Source organism: Triticum dicoccoides, chromosome 2A (genome assembly GCF_002162155.2).
Source record: "Triticum dicoccoides isolate Atlit2015 ecotype Zavitan chromosome 2A, WEW_v2.0, whole genome shotgun sequence".
NCBI lineage: Eukaryota > Viridiplantae > Streptophyta > Magnoliopsida > Poales > Poaceae > Triticum > Triticum dicoccoides.
The window spans coordinates 26,395,785-26,407,711 of NC_041382.1; the positions used below are offsets into that span (position 1 = coordinate 26,395,785).

Sequence of the window (11,927 nt, forward strand, 5' to 3'; positions counted from 1 at the left end):
CCCGCCCGAAGCCAGCTGCCCACCAAAAACCCCCGTCCAGCGGCCGTTCAGTGTGAGCGAGCGGCGAGGAACGTGCCGAAAATATATACTACTCCTTCCGATCTAAATACTCCTATATATTACTTCCTCCGATCCATGTTAGTTAGCGCTTGGTTAGTAGTACAGCTTTTCGTTTAATCCGTGTGGCCGCCACCACGGAATCCCCCAAGAGCAGAGCAGTCACATTGCCGTCGTGTATAAACACCCACGCCCCCCTCTCCCTCCTTCATTCTTCTCCTCACACTTTACTATCTCCCTCTTCCTCTCGGCTCGCTCGTTCCCTCTTTGTATTGCTCGGCCCATCGGCCATTGCCGCTAAGCAAACTTGAGGGCAGCGATGAGGAACTCGGTGTCCGACCAGAGCTTCGTCATGGAGAGCGACGACGAGGAGCACCGGCTGGGCGGCAGCGAGGAGGAGGAGGAGGAGTCGGACGGGTCGTCGTCGTGCGGGAGCCCGCGGGTGGTCGAGGCCGCCGGCGGTGGCCACCCCAGCTCCTACGCCAGCCAGCAATGGCCGCAGAGCTACAGGTGCGTACGCGGCGGTTGCTCGCGGCAGGATGCAGGCCACAAGCTGCATCATGCAGAGCTGCTTCTCATTTTACACCTGCTGATAACATTTCCTTGTCAATCACTAGTGCTATTTTTGCATGCATCTCAAACATTCCTGACCATGTATAAAATATGTAGTACTTATAAAAATCTCACCAATCAGCATTATGCTAACATTTTATGTTTAGCAGTTTTTACGTACTGTACTGTTGCGGCGAACATATGAATTTGACACATCAAAATAACGAGATGTTTGAAATCTTAGCCTTTTTTGAGCAAATTGAAATGTTATTAGCCTTAATTAGGATTCCAAACACAACTCTATGCACGCCCACGAGCAGACGAACCTGCGGATGGCGTGTGCGAGTGTAGGGGGAGGGAGACATTGACTTGTGGGCCACGTTTTGTTCCTCTACCAGATGTCTCTGTGCACATGGGTCCATGGTTGATAGGTCTGCTGACGTGGCAATTTCAGTTGGTCTCATCATCTGACTACTTGTAGAGAAGATCAAAATGGGTTCAAACCGGAACCAAGAGATAATCTAGCAAGAGATCAGAACGAAGAGATAATACTAGCATTTTTGTTTGTTTCTTTTTATAAGAACTGATCGAGTTAACTCAGATTTTTCATATCGATTCATCTGCTCTGCATAAAATTTACTAAGAGTACTTAGTTCTCGATCTCACTGCACAATCTCCGTGCATGATTCCAACTGAAACCATGCATGGAGATGTTCTGCGGCATTCAGTTGCAACAGCTGTGATCTCCTTTGATTTGATTTTTTGTTGCAGGCAGTCGATGGACATATATAGCAGCGTGCAGTCGCCGAGTCTGAGCGGGTTCCTAGGCACGCCCACTCTCAGCAGGCTCTCCAGCTCCTTCCTCGCCACCTCCTTCCGCGGGAAGCCGCCGCCGGAGATCCTCAAGCCGCTCCTGCCCACCGCCGTCCCTTCCACTGACAGTGATGACGATCATGTCGTCGATGCCCGGAAGAGCTCCCACCAGTACCTGCCGCCGTCGAGGAAGGCGTCGTCCCTGTTCAAGATCCCCGAGGACCAGAAGCCTGCTGGTGGTGGGGGTGGCCATGAGGTGGGGCCCTACCGTCAGTGCTCCTACACCCAGGGTGTCATGAATGGTACGCACCTATGTTCTTTTACACACACAAAAAAGACCTCACACAAGAGAAGGCACATTGTGAGATTTAGAGTTGCAGAGAAATGCAGGTTGCAAATTAATGAAACGGTTCTACGTGGTCTTTCATGACGTGTAACTAGTCAGTTTCAGTTTGATAGAAATCAAAGTATCCTTTTTTTCGTGAATGTGAGGGGGAAATATACTCGCAAGAAAAATACAAATGTATATATATGTCGATTATAAAATGGTTTGGAATTTAGTTTGGGAGAGCCAGTAATAAAAATAAATAAAAATTTGTCACTGACTCACCAATGAAAATACATCAAAAAGAAAATACTCCCTCCGTTCCTAAATATTTGTCTTTCTAGACATTTCAACACATGACTACATACGAAGCAAAATAAGTGAACCTACACTCTAAAATATGTCTACATACATCCGTATGTGGTAGTCATTTGAAATGTTTAGAAAGACAAATATTTAGGAACGGAGGGAGTATGATTGAACACCAGATGGTCATGCTAACATGGAAGGATACAGTAGATAAGTCAACTTAAGGGATCCCATCTGCAACCTAGGATGCTCACATTGGATAACATGCGTGCCATGACAAAAAGATGCCATGCTTGCTGAACCTGGACGCACACCCCCACATGCTGACACCCAGGTGCAATGTTCAGATTCTGTCCAAGAACGAGTTTCCACAGCTGTAGTGTTAATGTAACACCTAGAATTGCCGATTAGCCCATCGGATTCTGGTCAATTCCCTGTGATGTAGACGTGCACCACATGGCTGATGGGCCAGGACAGCAGTGTCATGTGAGCCGGGAACATGGTCATGATCAATAAAATGATTAACTGGACCATGATTGCAGCCCAGGCATGCTGATTGAGATCTGTCAGGAGAAAGAGGAACCTTGTCCTAATCAAAGCATGCAATTTACTAATGACATTCTTAAAACCATTATTTCCCTGCATCTATCTGGTCATGTGGTCACTGTCAGTGTCATGTGAGCTAAGAACATGGTCATGATCAATAAATGATTAATTAGACTATGATTGCAGTGCAGGCATGTCGATTAAGATCTGTCAGGAGAAAGAGGAACCTTGTCCTAATCAAAGCATGCAATTTACTAATCTGTTCATGTGGATATCGAACTCTCACTGTCAGTGACAGTGTCAGTGTCAAGACCATTATTTCACAAGACGTCTCTGTCTGCCATTTGTTTGGGACTTGTTTCTTTCCATTAGCATGGTATCAGTGCCATTTTTGTGAGTAAGACAGCTACTGCCTTCGATTAGCAACTAAAACTGGATGGCACAAAATATATGTTAATACTCCGACTTGTAAGTTGGAATCAAAACCAAGATGATTCTGTCACCCACTCTTGTCTGAACTTCTAACAAAAAAAGTTTGTCACTGAACATTTTATATGTCTGGTATTAGCTGATTTAAAGCTTAATTGTTTTTCAAGTTGAAAGTTTCACCTGTAACCTGTAAGTAGTTGGAACATTAGAATTACGAAGTTTGGAATCTGAAAGTTTCGATTTTATGAATATTCCAACTGAAATTGTTTCAAATTCGAAGTCAAAGCTAAGTCTTGTTTTCATCACTACATAGTTTGTACACCAAGCTTACTGTTTTCATCCTGCACCGTTTAGAACTTCTGGATCTCAAATCATTGTGTGTCACTTGCAGGAGTGAATGTCTTGTGTGGCGTGGGGATCCTGTCAACACCTTATGCCGTCAGGCAGGGTGGCTGGCTTGGGCTGGTGATACTGGCCGTGCTCGCCGTGCTGGCGTGGTACACCGGAGTGCTACTCCGGCGCTGCCTCGACAGCAAGGAAGGCCTCGAGACCTACCCGGACATCGGCCACGCCGCATTCGGCACGCCTGGTCGCATTGTCATCTCGGTATAACTTCTGCCAAAATCTGATGACCAGCTCACTTTTATTTTGATTTCAGTATAACAGAGTACAGTAGAGGATGGTCTTGTGCTAACTCTTGATTCCTTTGTTTTTGCCACCTGCAGATAATATTGTACATGGAACTGTATGTAAGTACTTCTCATGAAACATTGACTTGCTTGTTTAGAAATATTATTACTTTGACAGAGTACGTTACTAGATGCTCTGTTTTTATGGTGAGCATAATACAGTGAAGTGAGTCTAACAGTCTGACAGAGTACATTACTAGATGCTCTGTTCAAAAGGCATGTTTTTTTCTTATACATTATCATTGTTTATAAGCATATCAATGGCTCCTAATTTTTCCCTGCAGGCCTGTTGCATTGAGTATCTGATACTGGAGAGTGACAATCTATCAAAGTTGTTCCCCAATGCACACCTGACTATATGGGGCCTCAGCCTGGATGCCCATGTGTTATTCGCAATCCTTACGACGCTTGTTGTCATGCCGACAACTTGGCTTCGTGACCTCAGTTGTCTGAGCTTCATTTCAGGTATCAATTCATTCACCTGCAGCTCATGTGTTTCATCATCTGACCAAATATGTGATATCATCTACTGATTCCTAATTTTGTAGCTGGAGGAGTCGTCGCGTCGATTGTCATCGTTGCCTGCCTCTTTTGGGCAGGGCTTGTTGATCATGTTGGTGTCAACAAGAGCGAAGGGACGGCACTGAACCTCCCTGGGATCCCCATTGCCATTGGCTTGTATGGGTACTGCTACTCAGGGCATGGGGTGTTCCCAAACATCTACTCTTCCCTGAAGAAGAGCAACCAATTCAACGCTGTTCTTTTCACATGGTAAACACACCAAAACCACTGTATGTAAACAACAACATTGTTTGAGCAATCCGTGATCTCAGGAGGGGTTTTGTTTGTTATCAGTATCGCGCTATCTACTGTTTTGTTCGCCGGTGCCGCGGTCATGGGGTACATAATGTTTGGCGAAACCACGGAGTCTCAGTTCACACTGAACATGCCCCCAAATCTTATGTCTTCCAAGATTGCAGTCTGGACTACGGTATATTTTCTTGACTACTACATTAATAAATTATAAGTTCATATGGTTCATTTCTTGATAGTGTACAATCTTGTTCTGTTATGAAATGGCTCTTTGCTTCAGTGTAATGTGAGGTTTCTTTCTCCTCTAGCATGATTTACAGAACATATTAAATACACAGGGTTCCTTTTTGTGAGACAAAAAGCACATCATGCTGACAGTATCTTTCAGGTGACAAATCCAATAACCAAATATGCACTTACCATGACTCCTCTTGCCCTGAGTTTGGAAGAGCTGCTACCTTCGAATAGACAGACGTACGGGAACATAATTATGCTCAGATCAGCACTAGTGTTGTCCTCCCTTGTTGTTGCTCTATCTGTTCCATTTTTTGGTAAATACTTTCATCACTAGTAATCATTTCAATAAAAAATGTTTTTTGAGTTAAACCTTGCTGGATTTTCCTAATTTTCTGATTTAATTGATTTTACCGCGCCTTTATAGGACTTGTGATGTCCCTAGTTGGGTCTCTTCTCACCATGTTTGTGGTAAGTTCTTCTTCTGAATTTTAGTGTCGTCTGTTTGTTGTTGGTCTTGACATAGCTAACTGCGGCAGTGCCATTTGTTTGTTGATTATTGTGGCTAACACATGACACTTTTTAGGCGTATATTCTACCTTGTGCATGCTTTTTGGCCATCCTAAGGAGTACAGTGACTTGGGATCAGGTAAAAATTTGTTCCTTAGTTTGAACACTTATCAGAAGTCCTCTTAAATATATTATTAGACCATAACATTATTAAACATGATTTCTGATGAAAAGGAGAAGTGGTACGTGTATGGGAGAATTGAGGATTGAAATACATTTATAATGCATAGTTGGTTCATAAATTTTCAACTTTGGTCAATTAAGCATTTCTTTTGTATCACAGTATTTTATATATTTTATTCACTAAAATAAGCACTGAATCTCTCACCAGGAACACATTAGCCTCCATTCTCTACAAATTCAAAAGTTTCACAAAATTATATAATTGTGTTCTTGATCAGGCATATTAGCAGAATGGACTCAAAGCTCAAATATCTGAAGACACCATTTAATTAAAAAATCATTATTTCTTTGCAGATAGTACTATGTGTGTTCATCATTGTCGTCGGTCTCTGTTGTGCGGGTGTTGGCACATACTCCTCCCTTTCTAAGATCATCCAAAATTATCAGTAAATCTTTGTGAAGCACGGTGATTTGTATGTACCATGTTTACTTGTTTACTAGTGCTCTTTTTGCAAGACTTTAACAAAAACATGTCTTGATAGATAGGATGTACCATGAAAAGACAATCAGTTTGAGGTTGCTCTCCTGGCCGGAGTACCCTGAAAGTGACTTCCACCTCCTTCCTCTTAGTGCATCAATTTTTGTTAGTAATGATGAGGTTTGCATCTTCAATTGTGATCCTCATTTTCCCGTCTCTTTAATTTGTGGCCTTCAATGCAACATTCAGTGATTGTGAGGTTGACATACGCAATTGTGATCATGCCTACCAGATTTACGAAAAAGGGTTTCCCCCCGCTTTATATTATAAAGCACCACCGATTACAACCGCGAGCCGATACAAACACACACCACACACCCAAGGCTAGATACAAGGGTGCCGGGCACCAACCCACCACTCCAACGACTACAAAGCACCAAAAAGATGAACAAAGAAGCGTCGCTTAGAGCCGACGGAGATCACCATGAGCAATCCACCGAGGAGAAATGAGACGGCCAACGGCGGAGTGAGGACTCCAAAACGATGCCTCCAACAAGGGAACGACCAAAGCCGCCACCGTCCAATCCGGCGGATCAAGTTTTCACCCGGAGTAACCTGAAGGGAGAGGGAGCACCGCGACGGAGCCTGCAGGGAGGGTACGATGTCCACGGATGCCGCCACCGTCGGCCAGTACAGAGACTAGACAAGTGATGTACCCCGGTGTACCAATCCCTCCAACACAACCTCACTCCGCCAACCACCCGCATCCATGCCACCCGAGCAGCCATGTCTGCCCGCCCGCACCCGAGCCGCGCAATCCGCCCAAGATCAACATGCCTCCCACCGCCAGGGTCGCCGCCCTGCATCCAGACCGTCTTGGAATCATCAAAGGAGCAAGCTTTGGCCAGTGCAAACCCCAACCATCGCCGAAAACTGCAACGACCGTCCCGCCTCAGAACACCGAGTCAGCAACCAACAAGCACCAGGTTGGGGAAGTGGGAAGGAAGGAGCGGCCCACGGCCCCGACCGGCGACGGACGGCTCGACCTCGTCGAAGCCCCCATCCTACCGGCCTTCCCAACCGAAGCACTCTGCTTCGCCCCACCACGGCGATTGGCACCAACTAGCGAGAGGCCACTGACGGCGCGCGTCCGTCGAAGAAGGGGAGAGAACCGCCGCCACCGCATCCAAGGAAGAGCCACAAACATCCTGCCCGCGCCGCACGCCCAAGCCGGGAAGGAGACCCGGCCGGACCCCAGGACGCACACGCCCCGCCACCGCCACAACCACGCCACCAGCACTGCCACCCCTAAGCACGGCAACGCCGGCCGCCCGCGGCTCCTGCTGACCCCAGCCCTCGCCGCTGGAAGGAACCCTAGCGCCAGATCCCGCGGGATCCAACCGGGGCCATCCCGCGCGATCCGCCCGACGCAGCCACCCCATGGATGAGCAGCTCCACCACGCCAGGGGCCGGCCCAGCCAAGCCGGCAGCCACCCCCAGCCCGCGTCGCCGTAGTCCTCGTCGTCGGCCACCGGATCTGACAAAGCAGCCACTGCTGCCCCACCGCCCCCAAGCCAGCACGCCCCGCCACCAGCTCCACACAGTCGCCGCCGCGTCGTCGACCCGCTACACCCGTCGCACAGCAGCCCGGGGCGCCGACACGCCGCCCTGCGCCAGCGCCGCGCACCTCGCCTGACCCATGTGTCTCGCGCCACAGGGCCCCAGGGGAGGTGGGAGAGGAACCCCGCCGCCACCAACGCCAGCCGGGCTTCGCCCGGTGGCAACCTCTGGCGGCGGCGGGGAGGGGGAGAGGCGGGGAGGGGGAGCTGGCGGGCGGCGGCTAGGTTTTCGCCCTGCCACCCGCGAGAGCGGCTCGGGCGAGCAGAGCATGAGCTTCTCTAAGGAATCCTACCAGATTTACTACATATCCATTTTTCTAGCTTGCATGTTTTTTCAGGAAGGTACTAGGTAACTTCTTGTATTAAACGATGCAATATACATATGTGTTTCTTCTTATTATGCATAAATTTTTTTATCAAAGGCCAATAAAATCTCACCCATCAAGCCTTTGAAAACACAAGCAAACCTCACCCTTCCCCTTTTCATTTCCAAAACAATGCACTTGTGACAACCCCTAGTGCACCTGAAGGAAATATGCCCTAGAGGCAATAATAAAGTTATTATTTATTTCCTTATATCATGATAAATGTTTATTATTCATGCTAGAATTGTATTAACCGGAAACATAATACATGTGTGAATACATAGACAAACAAAGTGTCACTAGTATGCCTCTACTTGACTAGCTCGTTAATCGAAGATGGTTATGTTTCCTAACCATGAACAAAAGAGTTGTTATTTGATTAACGGAATCACATCATTAGAAGAATGATGTGATTGACATGACCCATTCCATTAGCTTAGCACCCGATCGTTTAGTATGTTGCTATTGCTTTATTCATGACTTATACATGTTCCTATGACTATGAGATTATGCAACTCCCATTTGCCGGAGGAACACTTTGTGTGCTACCAAACGTCACAACGTAACTGGGTGATTATAGAGGAGCTCTATAGGTGTCTCCAAAGGTACATGTTGGGTTGGCGTATTTCGAGATTAGGATTTGTCACTCTGATTGTCAGAGAGGTATCTCTGGGCCCTCTCGGTAATGCACATCACATAAGCCTTGCAAGCATTGCAACTAATGAGTTAGTTGTGAGATGATGTATTACGGAACGAGTAAAGAGACTTGCCGGTAGCGAGATTGAACTAGGTATTGAGATACCGACGATCGAATCTCAGGCAAGTAATATACCGATGACAAAGGGAACACCGTATGTTGTTATGCGGTCTGACTGATAAAGATCTTCGTAGAATATGTGGGAGCCAATATGAGCATCCAGGTTCCGCTATTGGTTATTGACCGGAGACGTGTCTCGGTCATGTCTACATTGTTCTCGAACCCGTAGGGTCCGCACGCTTAAGGTTTCGATGACAGTTATATTATGAGTTTATGAGTTTTGATGTACCGAAGGAGTTCGGAGTCTCGGATGAGATCGGGGACATGATGAGGAGTCTCGAAATGGTCGAGACGTAAAGATTGATATATTGGACGACTATATTCGGACATCGGAAAGGTTCCGAGTGATTCGGGTATTTTCGGAGGTATGGGGAGTTACGAGAATACGAGGAAGAAGCAATGGGCCTTAAATGGGCCTTAGTGGGAAGGACCAGGAGGTGGCGCGCGCCCCTCCCAAGCCCAGTCCGAATTGGACAAGGGGTTTGGGGCACGGCCCCTCTCTCCCTTCCTTCCCCTCTTCCCCCCTTTCCCTCATTCTCCTAGTTGGACTAGGAAAGGAGGAAACCTACTCCAACTAGGAGTAGGAATCCTACTCCCCTGGCGCGCCCCTCCTAGCGCCGGCCTCCTCCCCCTTGCTCCTTTATATACGGGGGCAGGGGGCACCCAAAAGACACACAAGTTGATCCGCGTGATCGTTTTCTTACCCGTGTGCGGTGCCCCCTTCCACCGTACTCCTCGATAATATTATAGCAGTGCTTAGGCGAATCCCTGTGATGGTAGAACATCAAGATCGTCACCACGCCGTCGTGCTGACGGAACTTTTCCCCGACACTTTGCTGGATCGGAGTCCGGGGATCGTCATCGAGCTGAACGTGTGCTAGAACTCGGAGGTGCCGTAGTTTCGGTACTTGATCGGTCGAACCGTGAAGACGTACGACTACATCAACCGCGTTGTCATAACGCTTCCGCTGTCGGTCTACGAGGGTACGTAGATTACACTCTCCCCGCTCATTGCTATGCATCACCATGATCTTGCGTGTGCGTAGGGAAATTTTTGAAATTACTACATTCCCCAACAGTGGTATCAGAGCTTAGGTTTTATGCGTTGATGTTGTGCACAAGTAGAACACAAAGTGAGTTGTGGGCGATATAAGTCATACTGCTTACCAGCATGTCATACTTTGGTTCGGCGGTATTGTTAGATGAAGCGGCCCGAACCGACATTACGCGTACGCTTACGCGAGACTGGTTCTACCGACGTGCTTTGCACACAGGTAGCTGGCGGGTGTCAGTTTCTCCTGAAGGAAATATGCCCTAGAGGCAATAATAAAGTTATTATTTATTTCCTTATATCATGATAAAAGTTTATTATTCATGCTAGAATTGTATTAACCGGAAACATAATACATGTGTGAATACATAGACAAACAGAGTGTCACTAGTATGCCTCTACTTGACTAGCTCATTAATCAAAAATGGTTATGTTTCCTAACCATGAACAAAGAGTTGTTATTTGATTAACGGGATCACATCATTAGGTGAATGATCTGATTGACATGACCCATTCCATTAGCTTAGCACCCGATCTTTTAGTATGTTGCTATTGCTTTCTTCATGACTTATACATGTTCCTATGACTATGAGATTATGCAACTCCCGTTTACCGGAGGAACACTTTGGGTGCTACCAAACGTCACAACGTAACTGGGTGATTATAAAGGAGCTCTACAGGTGTCTCCAAAGGTACATGTTGGGTTGGCGTATTTCGAGATTAGGATTTGTCACTCTGATTGTCGGAGAGGTATCTTTAGGCCCTCTCGGTAATGCACATAACTTAAGCCTTGCAAGCATTGCAACTAATGAGTTAGTTGCGGGATGATGTATTACGGAACGAGTAAAGAGACTTGCCGGTAACGAGATTGAACTAGGTATTGGATACCGACGATCGAATCTCGGGCAAGTAACATACCGATGACAAAAGGAACAACGTATGTTGTTATGCGGTCTGACCGATAAAGATCTTCGTAGAATATGTAGGAGCCAATATGGGCATCCAGGTCCCGCTATTGGTTATTGACCGGAGACACGTCTCGGTCATGTCTACATTGTTCTCGAACCCGTAGGGTCCGCACGCTTAAGGTTTCGATGACAGTTATATTATGAGTTTATACGTTTTTGATGTACCGAAGGATGTTCGGAGTCCCGGATGAGATCACGGACGTGACGAGGAGTCTCGAAATGTTCGAGACATAAAGATTGATATATTGGAAGCCTATGTTTGGATATCGGAAGTGTTCCGGGTGAAATCGGGATTTTACCGGAGTACCGGGAGGTTACGGAACCCCCGGGGAGATATATGGGCCTTAGTGGGCCTTAGTGGAAAAGAGAAGAGGCAACCAGAGATGGGTCGCGCGCCCCTCCCCTCCCTTGGTCCGAATAGGACAAGGAGAGGGGGCCGGCCCCCCTTCCTCTTTTCCCCCCTCCGCGAATCCTATTCCAACTAGGAAAGGGGGGGAATCCTACTCCCGGAGGGAGTAGGACTCCTCCTGGCGCGCCACCTCTAGGCCGGCCGCACCCCCCCTTTGAACCTTTATATACGGAGGCAGGGGCACCCCAGAGGAACACAAGTTGATCCACGTGATCATATTCTTAGCCGTCTGCGGCGCCCCCTGCCACCATAGTCCTCGATAATATTGTAGCGGTGCTTAGGCGAAGCCCTGCGAGAGTAGTGCATCAAGATCGTCACCACACCGTCATGCTGACGGAACTCTTCCCCGACACTTTGCTGGATCGGAGTCCGGGGATCGTCATCGAGCTGAACGTGTGCTAGAACTCGGAGGTGCCGTAGTTTCGGTGCTTGATCGGTCGGGCCGTGGAGACGTACGACTACATCAACCAAACGCTTTCGTTGTCGATCTATAAGGGTACGTAGATCACACTCTCCCCTCTCGTTGCTATGCATCACCATGATCTTGCGTGTGCATAGGAAATTTTTTGAAATTACTACGTTCCCCAATAGTGGCATCCGAGCCAGGTTTTATGTGTTGATGTTATATGCACGAGTAGAACACAAGTGAGTTGTGTGCGATATAAGTCATACTGCTTACCAGCATGTCATACTTTGGTTCGGCGGTATTGTTGGACGAAGCGGTCCGGACCGACATTACGCGTACGCTTACGCGAGACCG

The 11,927-nt window shown here is 47.4% G+C and overlaps 1 protein-coding gene across 1 annotated transcript; it reads left to right on the top strand.

Annotated features, from left to right (window-relative positions):
• The first annotated feature begins 246 nt into the window (after positions 1-246).
• Positions 247-6,161, top strand: LOC119352926 (amino acid transporter AVT1C-like). The gene is made up of 11 exons (XM_037619517.1): positions 247-567; positions 1,381-1,724; positions 3,423-3,637; positions 3,757-3,780; positions 4,005-4,185; positions 4,269-4,491; positions 4,576-4,711; positions 4,922-5,084; positions 5,195-5,238; positions 5,354-5,416; positions 5,815-6,161. Exons 1-11 carry the CDS (start codon positions 377-379, stop codon positions 5,908-5,910), a joined length of 1,680 nt encoding a protein of 559 aa, XP_037475414.1. The 5' UTR covers positions 247-376; the 3' UTR covers positions 5,911-6,161.
• Positions 6,162-11,927: the final 5,766 nt, after the last annotated feature.

Coding starts and splice junctions, on each gene's coding strand:
- LOC119352926 (XM_037619517.1), top strand. CDS start 377: ATGAGGAACTCGGTGTCCGACCAGAGCTTCGTCATGGAGAGCGACGAC. Junction 3,638..3,756: donor CTGGTCGCATTGTCATCTCG/GTATAACTTCTG, acceptor TGCCACCTGCAG/ATAATATTGTACATGGAACT. Junction 5,239..5,353: donor CTCTTCTCACCATGTTTGTG/GTAAGTTCTTCT, acceptor GACACTTTTTAG/GCGTATATTCTACCTTGTGC.